The following is a 25,603-nucleotide window of genomic DNA, read 5'->3' as shown; positions in this document are numbered from 1 at the left end:
TTGGGTCTCCTGTTCCACGTTGACCCGTCCTAGCATGCTTACGTGATTCCACTCCACCAGTTACTAGTACGACCGGCCATTTTCCAAGCAACGAAATTAGAATTCCAGTGGAGTTATGTGTGCATGGCGGTTGACGAGGACGGGCAAGCGAACCTGCTCCACACGGCGTCGACGACTCCCTTTGTTTAGTGCCGGCGATGACTAGGATACATAAATTATATGCCGATAATATTGGAGTCCAGGCTGTAGTTTGCTAAAAGTTGGCTGCGCAACTGCTCCCGGTTCACTGTTCGCTCCTTTTCGAACAAGATGGACAAGCCACCGGCACGTGTGAGTTGACCGTTGCTGTCCGTCCGATTCAGGCAACTTTGGAGACACGGAGCTGCGGAAGGACATGCATCCTCCACGATTCCTGAGTTTTGACAACACAGTGCAAACCTGGGTTCATCGGTTCATAGGAAAGAGGATCGGACAAAGATAAGACAAGAGACTAGGGCCATAAACGGAATGCATGGTTTAGTTCGAGGAACTCACCGAGCTCAACCTTTGAATTCAAGTCTATATGCTCTAGTCGTTCTCGAACCGAGCCTAGCCAGTCGAGTTTGAGGAACTCACCAAGCTCAACCCTTTTTGACAACCCTAATCCGTTTATGTCCCCCGCTAAGGCTCTATTTGGCATTGCGGTGGATTATCATAATTTCGTTTTTTCACCCGTTTTTCATTATTTTTGTGTTTGGCTAACTAACTTTTGTCATCTTTATATGTATTTTTTCACAACAGATTATAAAATAAGTTCAGTACAACACAGTTCAGCAATGCAAACTGAGCCTAAGTAATTCAGAAAATCGACACTTGGGTTGAGTGCTTACACTTGTCCGGACAGCCTGCATCCCCTCATGTAAAAGTTCATTGGACTATGAATCTAATGGTATATCTTTTATGTAACATAATTTATATTTGCTAGCATGTGATCTTGGAATGCGTGCGTGCCTCATAAAAATAGACGGAGGTAATACAATTTTGCTCATGTTCTACGTGTATCCACACTCCCTGGGTACCCGATCTCCTTCCAGATCACCAAAACGTTCCATCGATCAACACGGGTCATACAAGTACCCATCAGTTGACATGCAATTGGTTCTCGAGAATTCCATAATCTGCACGTAATATGTAGACATTTTTTATCCTTTGCTAAAGGCCCCTCTAATCAAATGTACAAGGTCGTCCCACCTAAGGACTCGTTCGGTTGTCACATTCCCCACAGGGAGAGGGATCGGATGAAATTTGACCTAAAATCTCATCAATCTTTCCCAATCCCCGTTGGAATGTGAGTAACCGAACTGGCCCTAAAACCCATGCTTACCGGTAAATCTACGGCTTTCCAATTTAGCCATAAAGACCTGCATGCCAGATATGGCTCTTCGTCATTTTTTTTTCCTACTTGTTGCATATTCTAGTGCCATCGATAATATAATACTTCGTTCCAAAATATAAAATGTACTACCTTTGTCATGAGTCAAATTTCTTTAAATTTGACCATGATTGAAAAAAAAATACTAATATTAATAATATCAAAAATATAGTATATAGTATATCACGACATAGAGTGTTATATAAATTTAGTCAAATTTAAGGAAGTTAACACCTTATATTTTTATATGGAGGAAGTAATAAAATGATTTTGTGTAGTCTGAATTGGTAATCGGGCGTACGAGACTAGGTTATACTAACAGAGGATATTTCAGTCGCCACACAGTTTATCACCAAATAAACGAGGAACAGAGAATCATAATTGGGCTGGATAAACGACGGCTTTCCAGAGGAGACTTGACTGGCAGTCTGGCACCAAAGAAATGGATTTGCTCCAATTATTTTGGGAGGCGAGTTCGGTCTATAAAGTTCCATGATACACATTTTTCTGGTAACCAATACATCAATAAGGCACATGAGAGTCTACAATGTGATATAAATTTCTCAGAGAAAATTGTAGATAATGCCGCAGGCAGGACTTGGTACGTCTGGGCACAATCTTACAAGAGCCTGCACAGTATTTGAAAGTGAGAGGTTAACTTTTTGCAAGACTGGCAAACGAATACTCATACATACGCCAGCTAAGTGGCGAAGTTGAATCTGATGAAGAAAAAAACGCCGTCCCGTCTATCTACAGAAATACAACAGCTCACCTGACACGATTTTTGTCATCACAAAAGAATGGTGTCGATGACTGATAATCATCTGTTCCAAAGTATCTATCTCCAAACTCACCCATCCCCGGGATGACGCGGAAATCATCATTTAGACCAAACTCAATCTCTGATGTCACAATCTTGATTCTTGGGAATTTCTTGCTAACTACATGCACCCCTTGAGGAGCCTGGGACAACAGCAAACAGTTTCAGTGAAGAGTCATTTGGTTTTCCAACACCCAGAGACGACGTACAAATTGTAAAGGCAATCCCAAGTCAGTATCAAGATCATGAACAATGATGAGAAATACTCCAGGTCAGAAAAAGATGAGAAACACTGAAGTCAATAGATTTACATTAGACTTCAAAACAGATGATTTAGATCATACAACTAGAACATATGAACGTTGAAATACGTTCTAGTGAGCCATGAATCTTTAACAGGGAACAAAAATGAAATTTATATTAGTAGCAAAAAACATATATGGGGTGTGTTTGGATTTAGCCTAGGTTTGCCCTACCAAAAGTTGGCTAGCCAATTTTTTGGCCATGGTTTTGCTTGCCCAAGAATTGACCAACATTGGCAAGAAAAATGAACTAGAGTGCCAAAGGAAGCATTGGCATGCCAAAAAATTGGCAGCCATCCAAACAAAGACCAACTATTTGGTCATGACCAAAAAATTGTAAGGTACAATTTGGCCACTATCAAAACAGCCACAAGAAAATTTAAAAAACAGCTAATATACTCAAGAAAAGAAAAGAAAAGAAAAGAAAAGAAAAGAAAAGAAAAGAAAACACTCCAGTGACTTACTGATATAAGATTAAGGAAGATAATATTTGCTTCCTGAACACCCTTCTTCAAGAGCAGCGATATAGCTTGAACAGCAGAATTTCCTGATAATGATCAAAAGGGAGGACATGACATTGTAAGAGGGGATGGAATATCCAATAGTTGAGCTGGAGTACCTACTTGACAAACATCCTCTCTTAAATACAAAAAAAAAAGTTGAAATCTTGAAGAAGAAAAAAGGAATACATCAATGTGGATACATCTAGCATTGTAGGGCAATATGTAAATGGAAAACACAGAATATGCATGAACTGGTACGAAAAGAAGATCACTGGATAACAATGCTAACCTGTGAAAAAAAAATACATATCTTATTTTTTCTAGAATAACATATCTTATTGACTTAATGGCTTATATTTTATTCATGAGAAAGTACTAAGGTGCGCAAATAGATAGAACTCGTGAACAAACCTGTTCCCAGAATGGGGTCCAACAACAGGACATGCCTGTTTGCAATATCTTTTGGTAAATTGTGATAGATGAGCTGCAAAGGAAAATGAACGTAGAGAGCTTAGTGGTTCGACTCACCCTAACACCTTATAGAAATTAGATAGTAAATTAAACCATACCTGCTGCCCATTATCTCCCTCCCTATGAATAAGAATCTTCCCGATCTTTATGCCTTTACAGCACGCCCGCAGTGCATTCTCCATACTTTCACCACTGGGAAGCAATTGTACCAAATCATTAACAGGATTATCCATTTCTATTTGAGTGCTTGTTGCAACGAAGAGACTCAACAAGTGCCCCTTATCAGAAAAAAAATCTATTCAAAGATGCATCATTGGTTTGAAGTGTTTACTGGTTGCCACACAGCTTTTGTATCTATAGGAGCGGAGCCGACACAGCAGAGCTAGACCTGTCGAATTTCTCAGGTATACATGCAACCTAACAATATTACAGGCATAAACCGAAGCATGGTACGAAACACGACTTTCCATCATATGAATCCCAAAGTTAATCAATCAATTAGAACATCGAGAAATTACAAGATCAAAATATTTTGGAAATCTTGGTACCTCCTAATCACTGAGATACCACACAATCTTTTAGAGAACTCCACCCCAGTGTAAACAGATCCTGCATGTACAAGCACATAAGGGCAAACTGTAAATTACTTGCATGAAAGAGTACAAGTACAGGTAACTTCAGTACACAGGCTAATTACAAACGGATAAAACTATGCTGGAACTGGTAGACGAATTATTGCCCTTTATTAGGGCAAACAACACAGGCTTTTCTGACAACCATGCTGCCTATTCCCAATAATGCTGAACCATGGAATTTTAAGCAAGCAGTCCCAAACAAATATGATAAATTGTTTGCAAAGTCTTGGAAGTCCTTTTCAGATTAAAATAAAACCTCAACACTAACCTAGTTACCTAATTTGTCAGATAATATCTTGTACATTAGACCATCACGTTCCCAGGTTGTAACATACTAATATGGAGGTTGGCTAAGTTCAAGCAGAATAAGGAACTGCATTTGAGGTAATACAGATACAGGAAAATTATGACTGGAAAGAAACACAAGATTATATAATACTTTAACAATACTAACGTGAATTTGGTTGGAAAATACTAGGACAGGACACTACATCCAATCATGCATTGCAAACTTAACATAAACTCGGCAGGTAAAATCTCAGATGCATTTGAAGCTATAACTTATAAATAATAAACAATCCAAGGGAGGATATGCAGAATTGCAATAATACATACCAGTTGGAGTTATGACCTGCCTTTCTTTGAAAGGAAGGTGACCCAGCCCATGCTCGACAACCTATTTTCCACAGGGAAGTTCAAGTTACAACTGAAACCCATACTTCAAAAAAAATCATCAAATGCATGTGTATACTGACCAATCGAATCAACCGATCAGCATAAAATATGAAATCATGTGTTGTCGTGGCAGCATCCCGTATTATTGTGTGCATGCCTCGAACCTGAAAGAAAACAGCATACATAATTCAATAATGACACATGATAAAAACCCAAAGTAAGTTGAGGATAGCAAAATAGTTCTGTTTATGTTAGATACCTGATAAGTAGTCGGGACAACATACAAATTGGAGTGTATTTTGCAGAGATCATGTTGACCAAGCTTAGTGCGAATATGCTGAACGATGAGGTCAATAGCCACATTATTATCTCCACCTCGTGGAATGATAATATCAGCATACTTCTTCGTTGGGAGGATGAAGTCATCAAAGGCAGGCTTAACGAACTTCGAGTACTGTTTCGAAAAAAGTTACATTCAGCACTAAATTTTTTCAACATAAACAAAAAGGACATGCGTGGATAAGAAGTAGCCTTTTGAAAATACCCTAACTGAAGGGTAAAAAATATTTTATTATTTTTGTGATGAGAAACTAGAAACTCCAGAGCTGAACATGTGGAAGCAAAGGAATGCGGAAATCTGTGACAATATCCATCCTAATTTAGGCAGTTGACTAGCCATGTTTAGGAAAGATCTTCTGCCAAATCATCAAGGTAGAATGAAGGAGCTTATCACTCCGCTCCTATCTTGCTAGATCAAATTAGTTACCTCTGTTCTTGTTATACATTCTTCTTCTGTCTTGTAAATATTTTCTTTGATAAATAAAATTTACTGCCAAGGCCTCCCCTACAGTTCTCCGCTCAAAAAGTTGCCAAAGGTAATGAGAAAGAAAAATAGGCAACAGCTGAGGTTACATAACCTGATCTAACACAGTTTTGATGTCTCTGCCCTTCTCAATGGTGTCACAACGGATCCTCCTTGTTAATCGCACATCAGCATCTGAAAAATTGGTAGAATTGAATTCAGTAACAAAAGATGGCCCTCTTAAAATGCAGTGTAGAGAATTCAGAGCCATGGTCTACTGAGAAACAATATTAACATCAGTGTAAGAATTAAGGCAAAGCTAGATAACAAATTACAAGCCAGATCCTCAAATTAATCATTTAGGAGACAAGTGCAGATTCTTAATCTATTATATCCACTGCTGCAGTACGTGCAACAGATCCTGAGGTATCTATAACATAAAAAAATACGAAGGCGAAATGCTTCTTATTGAATACATAACAGGAAGATATTCACAAAATTCTATGTGAACAGTGCATCAAAATGAACAATAGAATGACCCAAAATCTGTTGTGAGTTGATATAAAAGAACATGCAAATGAAACAATCTTCCCTGGCAAACTATTACCTGTATCAACAAATATCTTCATGTTCATCAAATCCCGGACACGCAGATCATGGAAAACTAGAATTCCTTCCAAAATAATAACATCTGAAGGATTAACCTGGCATCAGCAAATAAAATTAGGATTGTTGTGAAACACAAAATAATACAAAATACAACTAATTTGTAAGCAGTAAATTGGTATTCTTGGAGCAAATATTGAAGATGAAACCATGAAGCAAAGAGCAGATTAATGTTACAAAAATATTGTGTCAGCTAATACTGCACACACATCCTTATAAGTCATGCCATGGGAAGAGTACATAACATTGTAAAATTTCCAGTACAATGGGCACCATATGGATTGGAATTCAGAAACTGAAGGCTGTAACTAAAACTTTGGATCAGGAAACCTCAGTTTACCAGGTGGGTAAATAATAAATAACACAAAACAAAAGCTTTTACCTTCCTTGCATGTGGGGTGCTCTTATATGTTTTCAAGCTGTAATCAGGAATGTCAACAGCCTTCCCATGTTTCAAGTCTTCCATACAAGAGAGTAGCAAATCCGTATTGAATGCATCTGAAATTAGGACAAAACCGGCCGTGGCGGCAGCAAGGTTAAATGAATCTCTTGCCAACCACATAGTAAGATATTAAATTCTCCTGAAAGCATGCACTCTACCTGGATGGTCGAAGTTACAATCATGAGCATGGAGCAATTCCTCATCAGATAGTCCATAATAAAAAGAATCCTGTGATATTTTAGATAGGCAGTGTTATTGCTTAATCATTGTAAATAGCATATTTTTGTACAATTTTTGCAGTTATCAATGTCAATGCAATAGCATGGAACAACATCCTGAATTATTTTTAAAACTACTCATGACTTTTCATAATGCGCAAAAACGAGATTGAATATATAGAGGAGATCCAAGTGGGTGCAGATAAGCATTTAGCAACTGTCCAACTATGATGTTCATACATTTCATCTCAATACAATAGAGATATACAAACTAAAACAAGAAGATGCTAAGAACGAAACCACAATCATAAAACAAAAACAAGGCTGTAACAGACAAACCTGAGTAACAACAACTACACGCTGATCGCGCAGCTGGTCGATTATCATCTTGCATACGGTACTTTTACCTGAAGATGCACCCCCAGCAACACCTGCAACCCAAAACAAAATCAAAGGTTTGGCACATTTGGGGGTTAAATAGGCTGCGATAAATTAGTCCAGACTACTGACCAATGACAAATGGCTCTCGGTGCCCATTCTCCAAGCCTGTCGTCGTTGGTTGTTCCAGCCCAGACTTAGAAGCTTGGAGGTTCAGCTCTTCTAAACGGAATGCTGAGTAGTGAACCCCCGCGGTGGCGGCATCAAGCACTCCGTCCACCAATTTTGAACCCATATATTGTTCCAAGAACCTGCTACAATCACCAGAATATCAAACAAGGCGACCTTGTAGATTTGCACCGAGTAACAATTAGGCAAATTTAACTAATCAGCGCCTACAACCATAACAGCAGTCGATACAACACCACGAGGGTGACCGCTGGGGCAGATCTAGATGGTGTGCCGGATGTTCACACCAAAATTTGTGTAAGTTAGTTTGGGTTTAAGCAATCACTAGACGAGTAAAAGCTTATACCTCAAAAATCAATGTCCAAGCGAGAAGGCGATGGTGGCGACCAGCGTGAGAGCGGAGGAGTTGGGGGTGTGAGGCGTCAGCGGTGGTGCTAGACGGAGGCAGCTCTAGGGCACAGCGGCGGAAGACTACAGAGAGTTTATAGCCGCATTGGGTTGGATTGGAGCTTTGGAGATCAGAGCATGAGATAGGTGAGGAGAAGAGGAAAAAGGTACGGGACGGTGGAGAGGAAAAATCGCCGGGATGGAATGGAGAAGACAAAGCAAATTATTTTTCTCTTTTATACTAATTCATAAATTCGCTAAATTAGTCCTATGAAAAATACTAGCGAGCAATTCGCGTCAAAGATGACAGCAGAGAGCAGCAAACGAGTCTCACGCGTTATACGTCACTTGCCCTATGAAAATACGCGCAGTTGTACCGCATTTTACATGATAACTCGCTTGATATAGGGAAGTATACATACCTGTACCGCATTTTAGATGAAAACGCCACACTCGCATTAAAGATGACAGCACAGAGCAGCATACGTGTCTCACGCGTTACACGCCACTTGCTATATGGAAGTATGCGCGGTTGCACTGCATTTTAGATGATAACTCCCTTGATATATGGAAGTATACACAGCTGTACCGCATTTTAGATGAAAACGCCAACTCGCATTAAAGATGACAGCACAGAGCAGCATACGAGTCTCTCAAGCATTATACGCCACTTGTTGTATGGAAGTATGCGCAGTTGTACCGCATTTTAGATGATAACTCGCTTGATATATGGAAGCATACACAGCTGTGCCGCATTTTAGATAAAAACGCCACCCCTCATTAAAGATGACAGCGCATAACAGCATACGAGTTTCTAACGCGTTATACGCCACTTGCTATATGGAAGTATGCCCATTGTACCGCATTTTAGATGATAATTTACTTGATATGTGGAAGTATACACAGTTGTACCGCATTTTAGATGAAAACGCCACACTCGCATTAAAGATGACACCACAGAGCAGCAATGAGGCTCTCATGTGTTATACACCACTTGCTATATGGAAGTATGTGCAGTTGTACCACATTTTAGATGATAATTCACTTGACATATGGAAGCATACACGGTTGTACCGCATTTTAGATGAAAACGCCACACTATTTCGGTTCACAACAAATAAATAGAGCGTCTTCCGAAGTTCCTCGAACCTCCTACGTCACTCACTTGTTGCGTAGGAGTTTGTAAAATTGTAGCCTATGTTAGGTGAGACTCGCACACTAAATGAGTAGCCACCAAGTTTTCGCACGCATCCTATGTTGCATATATGTATACACAACTGTAACACATTTTAGGTGATACCGTTTCTACAACTCAGAGTATGCAGAGCGGTAGCGTGAGGCTGTCACACTAAATGAGTAGGGTGAGACTCGCTACATATAAGCATACACAGCTACAATGTGTTTTAGGTGATACAGCCAGCCGCACTATCGATTCTACATCACTCACTACATAGGCGAGTGCACAGCTGCAGAACATGTTAGGTGAGACTGTCACACTAAATGAGTAGCCTCCAAGTTCTCTAAGGTCCCCTAAGTTACTCACTAGGTGTATACACCGCTGCACCGCATTCTAAGTGATATCGTCATACTATTTTTAAATTCACAAATAACATAGCAATCTTGGAGCTCTCTCACGCCTCTTATGGTACTCGTCGCATAGGATTTTCAGGTGCACCGCCAAATAGTGTGACACGGTTGTACCACATTTTAGCTGATAGCGTCACGCTATTTTCAATTCATAAATAGATGATGTTTCAAACATTAACATTGTATTTAAAGTGTACTCTAAATTTTTAAATTCATAAATAAATTATGTTCCGGAGTAATTTGTAATCACTAGTTTTAATTTTCTTCAAACAGATGTTAACATGAGATCTTCATGTTTTAATAAACATTTAAAACAATTTTGACAATAAAGTTTGAATATTTGGCTGAAGAATATCCAAAATCACTTATTGTCAACTTGAGAAAGTATCGGCATCTGACAGTGTTCTAAATGGTTTGAAAAATTGCCGGAGTTTCTTCTTAGATAAGTATGTCGAAACATCCTTCAAAACTCAATCAAAGCCCAGATGTGCTACTCCCTCCATCCGGGGTTACATGGTCATTTTTAAATTTCGGAAACTCAAGATTAGAAGGTATCTCTCTCTCCTTACTCCATGCATTAATTTCCCCGATTTACAATTCAACATTAATATACCTACATACATTGAGCCATTTTTGTTTCCGGCACTAGAGTTTTTCAACATTAACTATAGGAATGTATCATCTATTTTCCCTATGCTTTGGTTGCATATTTTCAAGAGGGCCCCGTAAACCAGAATAGAGTAATATGTTGAAGTGAAGGGACACGAGATGATGACAAACTTTAGTGAATAATGTTTTTTATTTTGCATTGGTTTTCAGCATGCACTCAAAATAAAAACCGATGTTTTACTACCAGTCACAAGCTTTATGTTCGGCGCAGTACTCATACTGGAACTTACGAGCAAGAATTGCTCATTTGTCATTTGGGAAAATTTCCCATATAAAGAAAGAAAACCATATAAACAAAGAAAAAAAGTAAAAGAAAGGATGCGAGTTGCAGCCTGCAATCCGAACTGAGGACGGGTTTTTGGAGTTAGCTCACCCTCGCGAGATCGCGACCCTTTGTCCCGCCCATTGTAGCACGTGTGTCGCCCAGGGCATAGGAATAACAGATTCGTGGGGTGGTTGGAGTATTTCAGGAGGAACTGTAACAAATCCGGGTATTTGGAGTTATGAAGGTGTGGCAGGTAGTTTCAATATTGCCCATACGTAATCCTTTGTATAGACGTTGAGGGGGACGGACACTAAGATGGAATAGGCCCGCTAATATACCCAATGTACCCGCAGCAATATGATGAGAAGCTAATTTTGTTCTCTCTATGCGAACCCCCTCTCCTTATCAGAAGACTGAGGTGTAGGTAGGGCTAAAAAAAACATTTGAAATTAAACTAAGCGCGCTATTCTAAATCGAAGTAAAGTCAATTACGTAAATCAATAGTTCAAACCGCACTCAAAGGTAGGGCATTTCCCATTGATATAGGAACTTTTGTACCAGAAACAATAGTATCTCCAATTATAGCCCCTCTGGGATGTAAAATATATCTCTTCTCACCATTCCCATAGTGTATGAGACAAATGTATGCACGTCCTGTTTTTGGATGGAAAAATGTCATGATTTTTCATGATCATTTGCCTCGCCATTTGGATGTTGGTATCACCTAAGGAACGGTATCACTAGATAATGTTCTTGTGGATAAAAATATGTGCCCACGTCAATGTGTTTCAATTGTTAACACGCCATTGCTACTGGAAACAGGTAAGGTAGGACACCAGTACAGTAGTTACGTTAATCGAAAATGGGAATGCTCATTCCGTGAAAACACACTTACAACATGCTCATTCCGTTCATGAATTCTTATCGTGGTTTAGTTCAAATTTGAAAGGTCCAGGTGATATATCGAATAACGGCAATAGTTAAAAAGTTATTTTGTTTTAAGGGAAGCTATAAAGTTATATATTTAACATAAAATGCAAACATGTTTGTTGCATGATATTTGCAGGTTGATTTACTACTCACTCCATACATGCATGCATGTAACTGACATGTGAGAGCTTGATTTTAACACACCTGTTTTTTTCCTCGTAACAGGACAGTATGATCATCGGACCATGGTCAGAGTGACCCACTAATTCTATTTCAGTTCTACTCCCTCAATGAGTACTCTGTATGCATATACAAGTTCACGTGAGTTAATTTGGGACGGAGTGAGTTAAACTTAGGAGTAGTATCACAGCCATCAAATACTTTTGCAATTGTATACGACAATGGCGAATATTTGCAATCGTAAACAGACAACAACTTTTCCTAGAAATCTAGATGCTGCGCCGAGTCCGTAACCTTTTGCTCCACGCTTTAAGTGACACGGAGTCCAGAATTTGACGACAAGTAGTACTCTGCGACTGCAAAGGTCAAGTCTGCCACGAACCTCGCAACCTTCAGGCCTGTTTGTTCAAGTGAAACGTTTTATTTCTAGCCTATCTATCTAGTAGGAGTACAAAAAGCGGCCGTGGTGGGGGCACGAAGGAATATTCGTCACCGAGAGACACGCGATCTGCGGGGCGGACCCGACATCCATCCCAGTCGGCGCGCACGGTGGGTCACGCGGATCGTGCTGCCGAGTCACCACGGGCGTGGCACCACCGTAGTGGAGTGCGCCCGATTCGCCTCGTTTTGCGTGTAATCGGCGCCATGTCTCCGTGGCGCCGTGGCGCGGGTGTCAGGTCTCACTCTGTTTTGCGTGCCACCCGGTGCACTGCACTGCACCGTGTCCGGGGCTCCGGGTCCCTGCTCGGTTGCAATCATGGAGCAAGCAGCACGGATTGCCAATCTGCCAGAGCCCAGAGGTGCATTCGCAAATCCGGATTGGAGCTACACGGTGCTATGAAGGCCACACGAAACGCGGCAAGCTACAATTGCATTTACCCATCATACGTTAGTTAGACTGAAAGCACCGTTTAGATGTCCAACGAGTAGGTCTCAAAAAAGTGCGACCTTCGGGGTATCCTTTGGCTTTTCTTAGTTCAAACAAATGAATTAGTTTTTTAAAAAATTGTATCATTTTATAATTTTAATTCATTTGTTTGAATTAAGAAGGATCAAAGAGAGAGTCACCATGTTGCACCTCTACCGACGAGTGGCTTTGCTAGGAGGAGCGCACAAATCCAAAGTCCCTTCTTTATTAAGATAGGAAGAAAAGACACATCAACAGAGTATACAACAGCAGCAGTGCAACGATAGCTACAGCGGCAGCGTAAGCTATAGCAGCAGCACAGGCTTCAAACAGAAAAAGAAAAAAACAGCCCCTCAGCTCAGCTAACTTAACAACAGAGGACATAAAAACAACCACTCAGCTGACTTAACAACACGGAACATGGCTCAAAAGCTTAAAACATGGTAACACAACCGGCTGCTCTCCAAGATAGTAGATCCTCCATACTGAGCTCAAACACCCTGTCGACAGAGCTGGCCTCGTGCTGAAAAATACGCGCATTCCGTTCCTTCCAAATCTGTCAAAGTCAGTGCGAAGAGCCTTAGAAGCTTGCTTCCTTGCCGTCAGCCACCAGCTCTCGGTGCTGCTGAACTGAAAATCCAAAGTCCCTTACTCTTTCTTCACCTAGCTAGAATGCTAGATAAGGATGCGACGGTTAGTTAATGGATAAGGTCAAAAGAGAATAAACATTGCCAGGCAAGTAAAAAGGGAAGTTAACCCAAACATGCGTTGGTTCGAGACAAGCTTTAGATCGATGGATGGATAGAGATCACTCAAATTAGCTCCGCTGGAGAAATGACCCGACATGAAAGCGATGGCTCCCTGGTCCTGATCCATGCATATCCGTTTGCTATGACCGGGGTTGATTTCAGAATCCAAGGGCACGAGCTAGAACGAAAGCGATGGAACATAAATATGGTCCCGGAATCTTCAATTATCCAGTAACCTTGAGTAACTATACGTTGTTTCGCATTAGTGCCTTTGCTCGCCCACAGAATTTTATTTCCAAACAACAGCTTTATGAAACTTAAGATGTCGTGTCAAGAAGACAAACAAAGTCTGCACACACCCAAAAAATCTTAAAAACTAAAGAAAAAACATAATTTATTATGGCCGAGCAAAAGGGTTCAAGGATCTCGAGCCGTAGACTGCACCGCCGCCACCCAGTGTAGGTGAACACCTCTCTAATTGCCGCTTCACTTGTAAACATGGACTATAACTATTGGCCTGTCTTTCTATCATAGAGCCAACAACCATGAATGGAGGCAAACGTAAATTTACTGGTAAATAAACATGCATAAAAAAGTAGACTCTGAATATCGTTTTTGGCATAACCAAACTGAGCAACAAAGGGCGGTCGCTTTCACCAAAATTTAGTTCTAAGCTTACCGAACTTCCTATACCGTTCAGCCAATTGGGAAAAAATATTTAGCACGTTTCGTGGTGGACGAAGGTTAGAAGCCACCTGAACGGTGGACCATACAGAACGAACGAACTGGCAATGAAAAAACAGTTGCTTGATTGTCTCGTCCTGAGAACAAAAGGTGCACTTTGGACTTCCATATTAATTTCTTTGTTGCAAATTATCTTTTGTGAACATGACCACTCTAGGCAACAGTCACATAAAAACAATTTTAGAGGCACTTTAAGTTTTCACAATTGTCTGTTCATTGTTCACGGGGGCACATCAGAATGGATGAGCGCACGGTACATAGAGCTAGCGAAAAAAGACCAGATTGATGTAAATTCCACCAAAAAAATATCATAACCTTGGGGTTAATTGAACTGCTTCAAGTTGCTGGAGCAAGCGATTCAGGCCTCCAGCTTGAGACCAGTAAGGTCTCTCCAAAAGGTCACATTCCGTAGGGAAGAGCTGAGAATTTGTTTTTCTAGGGAAAAGACGTTCGATTAGAAGGCACAAGTTACTCCGTACAAAAGGAATAATAAAAGAATTTGGGCGGTCATGCTTGTTTCGAACGATACCAAAAAAGCTTGAGTATTGCTCGCAGAGAGAGCGTGTTCTCATGCCTGGAAGTCCACGGGGTGGTTGTAGCTATTTCCGAAGTAAGAGTATCGAACCACGACGAGTTTAGGAAATAGTCTTTTGCCTCTTATAGAGGGTCTTTTTAGGGTTTTGTGGGGGTTTCGAAGAGTATATGCAAGTTATCTTAGATTCGAAGCAAGAGAAAATATTTGATTGTGAAAGCGGTGAGTGTTTGTGAGCTTGAGCAAAGAGCATTAAAAGTAACAAGAGCGAGAGTACTAAGAAAATTGCAATTCTAGAATTTAGTTGAAGGGAATAGTCATACTCAACATTAATCTGCTAGAATTTTAGTTGCCATATCTAATGAAGCAAAAATGTGTCACAGTTAAATCTCGCAAAATGCAACAGCCACACAATTTGGTGACATCTGAATAACTTTTTTTCCCCGAAAAGGAGGTTGAAAGTGACATCTGAATATTCCTCTTTTAGTCACTTTGTTGGCAAAACGGTAAAATGAAAAGAATATTGGTAGTGAAACCACGTTTCTATAACCTGATATTTTTCACATTTCCGGGCAATGAACCTCAAATAAAGGAGATCATTCGGTGCATTCAGATAGCACTGCACTGGTGGAGGAGAACCAGGCAAACCGGCCTGCCATGTGGATGTGGGATGTTGTTCTGATGCTGAGTTGCGAAGATGTGACCTTACCGGTTCCCAAGCACCCCGCTTACTACAAGAGAGATGGAGCTGTGGCACAGGTCAGTGTCAGAATGAGTCACCAGATACAAGGCATGGTGTCACAAGCTGAATTAAGCCGAGTAGCTGACAGATTTGTTTGTATTGTGCACACCGGCCTCGTCTTGTTCAGCAATCTTATTTTTTTTTTTTTTAGAAATCTTAGTGGGCTTCATCTGTGTCTCCAGTAGTCCAGTGTGAAAGAGCAAGTTCTTGAGAACACTACCAGGAAAATTATGCCTGAATGCATTTTAATCCCATACATTCTGCCTGGTGGTTTGAGAATAAAGTGCTTTATTTTTCAGTCATAAGTTCCAAGTTCCATCCTGATGCATATGCTCTTAAAAGTTTTGAAAAGATAATTTCGAATTTCTGGATTTATTTTTTGAAAATGTACATTGTTCTACAAAAGGCAACATTTACCAAAAGAGACCCGGCGAAGTATCCCGTGAAAACCACCTCTACGGTGCAAACTCCATCGAAAAGATTTCAAAAAATTATTAAAAAATCACATATGTTAGAAAAGTGATGTTTTATATATGTGTAAAATTTCAAGTCCAAATTCAATTTCGTTTGGTAGCAGCGAAAAAAAACAAATTCTGCATGAATAGTGGTCTTTTAGTGTTTGACACTATCCATTGTAATTTTCTCTTTTTAATTCCTTTCAAATGTTTTTGATTTTGAACTTGAAATTTTGCAGGTCTGTAGAACATCGCACTCCCAACATATGGTATTTTTGTAGAATTTTTTTGAAACTTTTAAACATGGTTTTTATGAAGTTTGCACGGTTTGCCCGAATAAGTATTTTCACCGGATACTTCGCCAATCTCCAATTCAACCACTGGTATGCTGGTATCTGTGCAGCAAACTACAGTATCGAGTTTATGCTCATATTAAATATGACTAACAAAGTAAAAAGACACAAGGTCCACACACAAGAATGGCTTCAAGTAATCAAGTTCTATACTTCTGACTTCTGGCAAACATCAAAGGCACGCTGCCATCATATATTATCACTGGTTTATATCTCTAATATCTGGGGTCTTGTTGCTCATGTGAAGTCGTGTAATAATTTGTAAACTGCAAGTGGTTTCAGTAAGGGACGGCGATCCGAACTGAAGGTGGACCGGATCGCATGTCCTCAAGAATGAGGTTGAAAAGTGCTTGAGCAATCGGGCCTTCTTTGCCTGTAAAGGAACATGTGAATCAATCAGCCTGTATGCTACAGGGAGTTTGCAGTAAACCATTAAGGTGATAGAAATCTTCTACCCGATCTGTTGATAAAATGAAAGCTGATGTACTAATTATAAAGCTAGGTAACTAAATTTTAAGAAACGAATTTTCCTTACCTGAGCCAACCATCTGTTCATCCCACTGAACAACAGGTTTGACAAGAATCCCACTCCCAATAAGCATCATCTCGTCAGCTGCCTTCCCTTCCTGGACACTCACATTCCTTGTAGTTATTCCACTAAGCCTTCCATCATCCACCAGTTGCCCAGCAAGGTCCAGAACCCGTTTTGCCGTGCACCCGCTCAGTATGTTGTCGAAACGGGGCAAGATAAGCTCCTTGTTTCGTGTCACAAAACCAACATTCATGTTGGAACCCTCAGCAACAAAACCCTCATCGTCCAACCAGATGCCGGTAAATCCACCATTCTCTTCACCTTCCACCTTGGTGAGTGCATTCGGAAGGTAGTTCACGTTTTTCATGACTGCAAACTGTGGGGACTTCATAGGTATGGATGATGTGACCACTTTGCAGCCTGATGGTACTGGCAAGGATGGGCTATCAATGACAATTGCGTAAAGAGCTGGGTTTGTACAGCCTAATGAAGATAACTGGAAATCTCCAGGTCCAACAGACAACCAGTACCTGAGCGACCCTTGAGTACATTTTGATGCACACACAGTTTGAATGAGTACACTTTGAATTCTCGAACGATCAAAAGGCAATTGGATTTTGGCCATCTGTGCAGACTTCAGGAAGCGGTCCAGGTGTTGTTGTAACTCATAGATGTGACTGCCAGTAGTATGCCATAAGTTAAAGTTTTGAGCAGAATTTCAAGGAAATTGAGCAATAAGAATAATCCATCCTTGTTCACTTCCCTAGTTCACACAAACACACACAAAGATGGAACTATTACAGACTTGCTGTATATGACTATATCTTGCTTTGTTTCTGTTTGACATAAACATACATGTCACACTTTTTTTTACCAGATTCATGTCAAGCTTATCTCATAAAAGAAAATTTCTTACCCATCCATAATAGCAGCAGTATCAAAAACACCATGTCCTCTATGGACCATGTGGTCATCAATCGGTATCACCATTGCAGAGGGATCTGTGGTAATTCCACCAAAAATACTGGAGTACATGGCCATGTAATTTTGTTTCCTAGCACCAGATGCTTGGAATGCCTCAAGCCTCTCTGCAACCTACAGGGAAAAAGATGCTGATTTCAATTTAATTTTCTGTTGTGACAGCATGCTTCAAGAGAAGATCCTACTCTGATGAATCATTTCATGGACCGATGGACACATTTTACACATATATTAAACAAGTTACAGATATGGATCATCCAAAATCCAAAGTGATGTGGAAAAAAGCCCAATTCACCAATCAACATGACAAAAGTTTTATCCCCAGAACAGAGGAAGTGAGCCTAGCTTACTTGTTAAGACAGTGGATGCATGATCCAACCACCTGGTTTCAAGTCCGAATGGACTCGAATTTAGGTTCCTATTTATAATATTATCGGAACTTCCCTTACATCTTTTGTTTAAATTTTTTATCCAAGAAACAGACTTGTTAAGGTGGTTGGGTGGTTGATTCAGACTTCTACAGTTGTTTTAGATGCATAATTCAAGTTTCTCGTTACCCTATACAATCTGATACTCTGTTCTTAAAAGATGGAACATAATAAGTTCTCGAAGGGAGTCGTCACCTCCATGTCAAGTACTAGGGCGCACCTTTAACTATAACTTATGGTCGGACATTACTTCCTTTCATATCATAATATAGCGTTCGGATTTCACAAAATAAAGTATTTTTTTTAATTCAGTCCAACAGCAACCCCAAATGTGTTTTTGTATTTGCAGGCCACTATACTAATCTAGGTAGCTGAGAAGCCGAGATGAGCTAGTCCTTTGAGGTGGGCTAAACATAATGTGGCCACGACCAAATGATTCTAAAGAAATTAAATGCAGAGAATATAGTGTCCATCAGCGCACGCTAATGACATAAGATAATCCCATATTAACCAAAGCATTAACTAACACAAGTGGAAGAGTACTAAGGATAAATAAGACAATATGTTTCTACAAATAAGGATTTCAAGCTTCCAAGTCGTGCAAATGCCAATTAATCTAATCGTCAACACACAACACAAAAGACAAGGAAGTCTACCTCAGAGAAAGATAAGAGAGGGACGTCAATTGGATTGACAATGGTGCCGGCCGATGCTGCAGGGCAAAGATGCTGTTTAGTTACATGACAAATATTATTACACATTCAGGCTCCTAAGATCAGTGTTATTCTTAGTACACAAGATACATTTCGTTGTAAGCAAAGAAGAGCTACTAATTATGATTCCAAAAGCATGTGAAAACAATCAAAAAAAGCAATGTCCATAAGGTATCAAAGGGCAAAACATAAACATTTGTGTTCAATTCGCCCTGTCTGTGGTAAACATATCCAGCTATTACAAGCTCATCCAAATCAAGATGTTAAGGGTTAAGAAGTCATCAAATCGCTCATTATTGAATTGTATGCACACCACAAGTTCACCCGAAAGCTCAAGCTATTAAAAAACTGTATGCAATATATTTCAACACTTGTTTTTTGACCGAAAACTGTAGGAGAGGCTCCGACGGTGTATATATTAATAACACTTCCCCTCATGTCTACGCTCCACTAAGCCTTGGAGGTGGGATCAACGTAGTTCGGGACTAATTTAGTATTGTTATTATTAGTGCATTAACCCATTCGTAAACTCTAGACCTCTTGTCTATAATACATATTGAATCGCATGCACCATCCAGTTTGCTTATCATCATCAAAGTGAGTTAATGAACTACAACGACATCATGATGAACTCATGTCACGTAGTCACTTATAGAGCCACCATATATTTCCACACTTCAAACTAGTTAATCTGATCAGGAAAAACTAGCTTTATACATATATTTTCATAATAAAAACTCAAAAGTATTTTACGATAGCTAAGCCCAATTAACCTTCATCTATCAGCCTGAACAATAAATGTTATCTACTCCCTCCGTTTGCTTTTATGCAGCCTATTTTGATTAGTTAACACAGGAATTTCATCAATAATAACTATGTTAATATGTGGGGTTATGTGATAAAAAATCAAAATTATAAAAAAATAGGTTTGAATACAAATCTAACGACATAATGTAACTGTTGATCAAAGGCTTATCAATCCATCAAAATATGGACGCAATGTTTTGGCTCCCAGGCTCCAGGTGTAAATTTACAGACATATGTGGTATGCAATATATATTTACAGAAAGATGGAAATCATATTTTTGAAGCTTTGAATTTTTTTGAAAATTTTCCAGTGTAAGTATAGATGCATACCACATATGTACATATTCATTAAGAAATACGTTGATTCGTGATCCGTGTAAAAATCACAAATCTTCGGATCTAGAATAGTATACTGTAGATCTATTTAAACTCTATGATCCTTTTTATGTCCAGATCAAAGTCAACAATGCTTTCTAATGAAAATTTACAGACATGTGACATACACTTGTATTTTTGTTTTAAACTTTAAAAATGTGATCTTGAGAAAAAGAATCAAAAGTGCTACCTGGCACCCAGAAGCCAAAGGCGGTTTCTGATCAAAATACGCTCTATAAAAACATGAGAACATGTGCAGCTCAGAATGCCAAAATCCGGAATTACCACGGGTAATCCTGGAATTACCGATGACAAGTCATAATTGATGCAAAATTCTACTCGTTTCAAAAATATTTGTGTGCTTTAGTAGCCATTTGAACTCCAGACCAAACGAAATGCAGGACTGGAATTATCTCCATCATCTCGAAGGTGCCTCATCAATGCAAAATCTTCTGCGGACCCATCAAGAACTGCTCCACTGGACCACGGAAAAGCAGCCGCGCCCTTGGGCTATACACACAGTCACAAAAAAAATGTTTCGTCCCTCCGGCACCGACGCAAGGTATGAGACGGCAGCCGCACGAAGGCGATCGCCACGAAGCAGGGCGGGCACACCCTGATGCTAACGAACCAGGAGGAATCAAAGGAGGAAAGGAACAAACTACACGCTACAGGAGTACTAACCTGCCCAATTGGACCTCCTGGCGGCTATGGCGACCGCCGCCCGCCACAAAAGGAGCCCATCCGGCGCGGCGCCGGCTCCTCCGCCCGGCGACGGCGCGATCTTCGTCTGCGCGAGGAAAGGCCGGTACGCGCGGTGGCCGGAGGCAGCAGGTGGCGGCAGGGCGGAGAGGTGGCCCATAGAAGAAAGGAGAGTTGGCAGGAGTGGGTCAGAGTTTTTTCTGGGGGTGTATGGAATGCAATGCCTGCTGGTGAACTCGGCCTATGCGGAGGTGATCCCGAAGATGGACAACGGTGGCAGTTCAGGTACTTTCCTGCAGCAATTTACGATGACATCATCTACATGGCGTCGGACTTATGCAAATTTTTTCTTTTTTCTTTCGAGACCATATTCAATTTTTTTAGAACAACGATCTAGTTTTATTTATTCAACAAATAAAGTATAACCGATAAAAAACTAAAACGACAATAAAGATTTCGGATAAACCGAAATTTACTTCAAAAATCTCTGAAGCCAACTTCTCTACATGCACCTTTTGCATCTTCGTGTTTTTTCAAATCTTTGGTGATAGACCAAATCTGCATAAGTTGGACTAACCTAGTAGGTTTTACTGAGCCGCATGAGCCACCCACCCCAGCGGGTGAGAACTTAAGATCCTTGAACGCACGGTGGCTGGGGACACACCCCTTGCAAGACAGGTTGTCAAACCATTGAATCATCACCGAACTGATGAGGAAGAAGACCAAAATCACGAAATTACGAGTCGTAAGATCCACAAACTTCATGGAGTAGACCATGATAGACACGCCAGAACAACAATGGAGTCGGGAGAGTAAAAATCCGAACGTCGTCGCCTCCACCGTCAGGACGCCATCGCCAAGGATATGCAAAACCTTACAAAAAAGATACTAAGGCGATGTTGATCCGTGGTTCTCATGCATCACCTCCTGATGGCCAATAGGCTATCGGAGAGGAGGGGAAGCCAAGACGGCACCGTGGTTTTTCTCCCGGCGGCTAGGATATTCAAATTTTCCTTTTTCTTTTTCCTTTGTGTCCATTAGAGGCAAATTTTTTTAAGGAAAGTCCATGAGAGGCAGATACCATTGCCCACGAGAAGTGGTTCAGCCTGCAGGGCAGGGGTCCAACTACCAGCCTATGTTACTTCAGCCCAAAAGCGCCCAGAGCCCAGCAGTTCTTTTGTTTTGTTTTTGCGGATGGCCCGGCAGTGCCAAGATCGTTCTGAAAAAAAAGAGCAGCGCTGCTGCAATCTCTTGCTCAGGAGCTCGATGCCATGCATTCTAACTAGCGCTTAAGGCATCCCTAAGGGCGAGCCTTCATTTGTCTTCTCCGTTTGTCCATTTGACTTCTCAGATAGACAAATGGGGTGAACAAAATTTCAAGTTGTGCAATGATAAACATCCATTTATCTTTTCATGAGTTTTTGACATGTGGACCAAAAAAACAAGTGGACATAATTTGGATGAGTTTTGTATAAATGAGGACTCCTCGTACTCTTCCCAATTTTGGAGAAGAAATGAAGGGTGTGGACCATTTTTGGACAAATGTAGATTGTCTTGGGTTTTGTATTTTGTGCATGAACCTTTTATGGACAGATTTGAACAAATGGGGAGAACTTGAGGGGTTTCCTTGGAGATGCCCTAACCACGGAGTTCAAAATCTGGTCGGGACATGGCAGAATCTCTTCTCCGATCCCCACCAAGATGTGTAAGGCTGAGCTTCAAATCTTACAATGCAGAAGTTATATGGTGCTAATATAGCCGAACTCAGCGCGAACGACGTAGACCCAAAATAAAATAAAATTAAAATACGACTTTCTTTGGCTGAAGTTTAAAGCAGCTAGGCTCAATTTTGTAAAATAAAGTACCTTCTAAAAGAAGGAATAGCGGACTGGGTATATGGCGCAAACGAGTTTTCGCACGTCACATGTCGCCGTTTCGACCATTAACGAGTGTCGGCAGCCTCCGCCGACGGTACGGTCCCGTCTTCCCTGCTAAGCAGGTTTGGTTGCATTGCCATCACTTTCCCTGCCTATAGACGGGCATCTGCGCTCCCATTAGCCACTTGCTTCTTTCTGTAAATTCGCTAGCAATTATTGCCCCCTTTAGCTGATTCTCCATATCTGATGCATGCCTTTACCTGAAAAAGGATCATGTGCTCAGATTTGTTGACACGGAGTAGTGCCGATGGCTATCAGCCTCAGTCACTTTTTCTTCTGTCCTTTCGTGTTTACCCTAGATTTTTGCAAGATGGGATCATAAGGAAGGAGTAAACACACAATTCCTTCAACTTCAGGAGCGAGGTACATTCCGAGAGGGCTGTAACCGAGCAAACTGTTTATGTTTCTATGGAAGGATACACATGATTAGGCCAATGGTAACCAACAATATAATCTTTTTATAACAGAAAATGCATTTTTGTGGACCGTGGTTAAAATAAATAAATCAGAAAACAAAAAAAAAATCATGAAAAAATGTTTTCGTTCCACACATGTCTTTTTCATGTAGTCCACAAATAAATTTTTACAAATTTGTACTCACTCTGATCCTAAATTCTTGACTCAAATTTGCCTAAATATAGATGTATCTATTCTTAAAAAGTGTCTAGATACATGGAATATTTCGACAACAACTTAGGATCGGAGGGAGTAGTAAACTATGCAGGTACATGTGGGATGTTTTTTTAATTGAAACTTAAAATAATCCCTCCATCCAACAAAGGATGTCTCGACTTTGACTAAATTTGAATGCATCTATATACTAAGTCATGTCTAGATACATCCAAATTTTGACAAACTTGAGACATCTTTTGTTGGGCGGAGGGAGTATATGATTTTATACATACATAAAAAAGATAGTTCTTTATTTTTTCACTGAAATCAATGAATCTAATTAAGAGCCAAACACCCAGAGTCAGTGTAAAACAACAACTAAAAGTGTATGCTATTTTTGTACAACACCACTCAGATTGACATGCTATTCTTCTAAAATTTGCACTTGAAGCTCTATCCCACAATGTAACTAATTTTGGATATGTTTTCTTATTTTGTATTTACATGGTAGGAGATGAAGTGTAATCTGGGAACTACAACTCGCTAAAAAAATATGTGCTCATTTACACGCTTCATAAAACAATATGTTCATTTACATGCATAAAACATGAACAATATAGTTTTTCTAAAACAACTAAAAGTGTATGCAACGACACACTTTTTTTTCTTTGGAAATTAACATATCAAGTTCCATTTTTTTAAGAAGAAAAGTTGCATACCCACAATGTAAATTCTGGATATGTTAATATCTTTCCCTCAATTGGCAAAAAAGTTTAGAAATGGTTCCTGGACTCGAAATTTTATACATTTGGTGACTCAATTTATAAAACAGGATACTTTTGGTTACTCTCCCGTATTTTAATGGTTTTGACTGGTTTTGCCTTTATGTGACATGCTTTCCCTTAGAATTTTTCACATGAGATGTCACAATGGCGTTAGGTTTCTCCCAGAAATGGTCAAACCAATACACATTGGTCCATTCAATGTGCATCGTGGTAGCCGATGTGAAAAAAATCATGTCAGGTGTAGTAAAAAAAACAGTAAAAGAAGTTTCAAAAAACTTGAAGCAATTTTACTAATTGAGAGACCAAATGTGTGCGGTTGGATCGAGAGATTATTTCTAGACTTTGCTGGCAACACAAGGACCAAGCATTTTTTTTTTTCATAGGCGCAGTTTTGGAGTTGCATTTTCTCGTAGCTTTCATCGATCTGTCCAACTGTCTTTATGAGGTGGAGATATTTCCTTCCCCATTTCCGAACTGGACCACAGAAGTAGCTTTCTCTACTGTTGTCCATCCCCATCTAGATTTCCCGGCCTCCGCGTATAAAGATGGCAACACCATACACACTTCCACAGCATCTACATCCAAACTTCTTCCATGGAGAATTTCAAGAAGTCATCCGGTGACCTGATGTCGAGCGGCAAGTTGGTGGCGGAGTCCGCCATGTCTGCGTTCCAGGAGAAGAGCGTGGAGAACGTGGACAAGAAGAAGGTCGCGGGCGCCTCTGCGGAGATCCTGGACTCCGCCTCCGCCTACGCCAAGCTGGAGGACAAGCCGGTGGGGCAGTACATGGAGAAGGCCGAGGTGTACCTGAAGCAGTACAGCGCCGGCGGCACCGAGGAGAAGCCTACCGACGCCGCGGCACCTCCAGCTGCTGCCGTCGATGCGCCGCCGAAGCCGGAAGCGGAGGAGGAGGCGCCCAAGGAGCCTGCACCGAAGCCTGAAGCGGAGGAGAGCGGCGGCGGTCTGTTCAAGATGGCTCAGGGCTTCATGAAGTAGATCTTGCGATTATGCATGTGTAGCTCGTACGTGCTAAAGTCTGTGTGCTGCTTTGCTTATCTATTTACTGTTGTGGCTGTGTGCTTGATTATGTTAACCGCTGATATTTGCTTTTGTAAAAGTACTTACTCCTACATACAGTCTGTATAATAAATCATCCAATTGTGTGCTAGCTGCTCCTGCTTGGAGGATTTTTTTTTTAATCTTTTTTTTGTGGAGTGCTTGGAGGATTTCAGTTGCGCTCATATATCATTCTTATGGTCAGCCAGTAACAGATTTTGTTCCCTACTAATTGTTCTCCTGGAAATATTTCTTGCTCGTGATAACTCAGTTTCCCAAGCTAGCTTTACACTGCAGCATGCACTTCGTAGATCTTCCTAAACCTGTTTGCCTGACAGCATGTGTGTTGTAATTAGGGCGGAAGAGCACAGTCACTCCATTTGTTGAATTATGTGAGTCAGTGAGTGCATCAGTTGGAGCGTCCATGCTTGTTCAAGATATTCTTTAACTACAAGAGGGAGCAAGAACACATGGCCTTACACGTGTCCCCTCCATGAGTGGTTGGATAGCCCTTGTGTTACAAAGGGCCTTTTTGTAATTTTTTGCATCCTTCAGATTTGTAATCACTTATTCCTAAATTAATGGCAATACTATTTTTTTAAAGCAATCTAACAATTGAATCCACAAAAGACTAGACTTTGATCCAAGGAACTTTCCCGTCAG

General features: G+C 40.5%; 3 protein-coding genes and 1 long non-coding RNA gene across 5 annotated transcripts; 2 read left to right on the top strand and 2 right to left on the bottom strand.

Annotated features, from left to right (window-relative positions):
* Positions 1-1,813: 1,813 nt before the first annotated feature.
* On the bottom strand, positions 1,814-8,110 carry LOC100846619 (uridine kinase-like protein 3). Of its 2 annotated transcripts, none has more exons than XM_010235829.3 (16): positions 7,859-8,110; positions 7,456-7,637; positions 7,285-7,376; positions 6,886-6,955; positions 6,668-6,783; positions 6,227-6,323; positions 5,735-5,814; positions 5,077-5,271; positions 4,898-4,981; positions 4,758-4,818; positions 4,056-4,116; positions 3,606-3,699; positions 3,448-3,520; positions 2,998-3,080; positions 2,184-2,374; positions 1,814-2,040 (listed from the first exon to the last, which is right to left on the bottom strand). In XM_010235829.3, the coding sequence occupies exons 2-16, from the start codon at positions 7,616-7,618 to the stop codon at positions 2,031-2,033; spliced, it is 1,470 nt and encodes a 489-aa protein (XP_010234131.1). In that variant the 5' UTR covers positions 7,619-7,637; positions 7,859-8,110; the 3' UTR covers positions 1,814-2,030. The 2 variants fall into 2 exon arrangements, with proteins under 2 accessions (XP_010234131.1, XP_003572397.1); XM_003572349.4 differs by having other exon boundaries at positions 7,456-7,634.
* Positions 8,111-10,587: 2,477 nt separating this feature from the next.
* Positions 10,588-19,510, top strand: LOC112271621. Its single transcript, XR_002964940.1, has 3 exons — positions 10,588-10,676; positions 14,683-14,684; positions 19,499-19,510. It is a non-coding gene; the product is annotated as an uncharacterized LOC112271621 (long non-coding RNA).
* LOC100841858 (D-amino-acid transaminase, chloroplastic) lies at positions 16,017-20,808 on the bottom strand. Its single transcript, XM_003572335.4, has 5 exons — positions 20,533-20,808; positions 18,610-18,665; positions 17,461-17,639; positions 16,548-17,221; positions 16,017-16,385 (listed from the first exon to the last, which is right to left on the bottom strand). Exons 1-5 carry the CDS (start codon positions 20,708-20,710, stop codon positions 16,291-16,293), a joined length of 1,182 nt encoding a protein of 393 aa, XP_003572383.1. The 5' UTR covers positions 20,711-20,808; the 3' UTR covers positions 16,017-16,290.
* Positions 20,809-24,434: 3,626 nt separating this feature from the next.
* LOC100843983 (nodulin-related protein 1) lies at positions 24,435-25,053 on the top strand. Its single transcript, XM_003572341.4, has one exon. The coding sequence runs from the start codon at positions 24,479-24,481 to the stop codon at positions 24,878-24,880; it is 402 nt and encodes a 133-aa protein (XP_003572389.1). The 5' UTR covers positions 24,435-24,478; the 3' UTR covers positions 24,881-25,053.
* The last annotated feature ends 550 nt before the right edge of the window (positions 25,054-25,603 follow it).

Source organism: Brachypodium distachyon, chromosome 3 (genome assembly GCF_000005505.3).
Source record: "Brachypodium distachyon strain Bd21 chromosome 3, Brachypodium_distachyon_v3.0, whole genome shotgun sequence".
In the NCBI taxonomy this organism is placed as follows: domain Eukaryota; kingdom Viridiplantae; phylum Streptophyta; class Magnoliopsida; order Poales; family Poaceae; genus Brachypodium; species Brachypodium distachyon.
This window is presented reverse-complemented; position numbering and strand designations above follow the sequence as displayed.

Coding starts and splice junctions, on each gene's coding strand:
- LOC100846619 (XM_010235829.3), bottom strand. CDS start 7,618: ATGGGTTCAAAATTGGTGGACGGAGTGCTTGATGCCGCCACCGCGGGG. Junction 6,784..6,885: donor TTGTAACTTCGACCATCCAG/GTAGAGTGCATG, acceptor TCCTAATTTCAG/ATGCATTCAATACGGATTTG. Junction 6,324..6,667: donor GCACCCCACATGCAAGGAAG/GTAAAAGCTTTT, acceptor TGCTGATGCCAG/GTTAATCCTTCAGATGTTAT.
- LOC100843983 (XM_003572341.4), top strand. CDS start 24,479: ATGGAGAATTTCAAGAAGTCATCCGGTGACCTGATGTCGAGCGGCAAG.
- LOC100841858 (XM_003572335.4), bottom strand. CDS start 20,710: ATGGGCCACCTCTCCGCCCTGCCGCCACCTGCTGCCTCCGGCCACCGC. Junction 17,640..18,609: donor CTCTCTTATCTTTCTCTGAG/GTAGACTTCCTT, acceptor TTTTCCCTGTAG/GTTGCAGAGAGGCTTGAGGC. Junction 16,386..16,547: donor TGAACAGATGGTTGGCTCAG/GTAAGGAAAATT, acceptor GTTCCTTTACAG/GCAAAGAAGGCCCGATTGCT.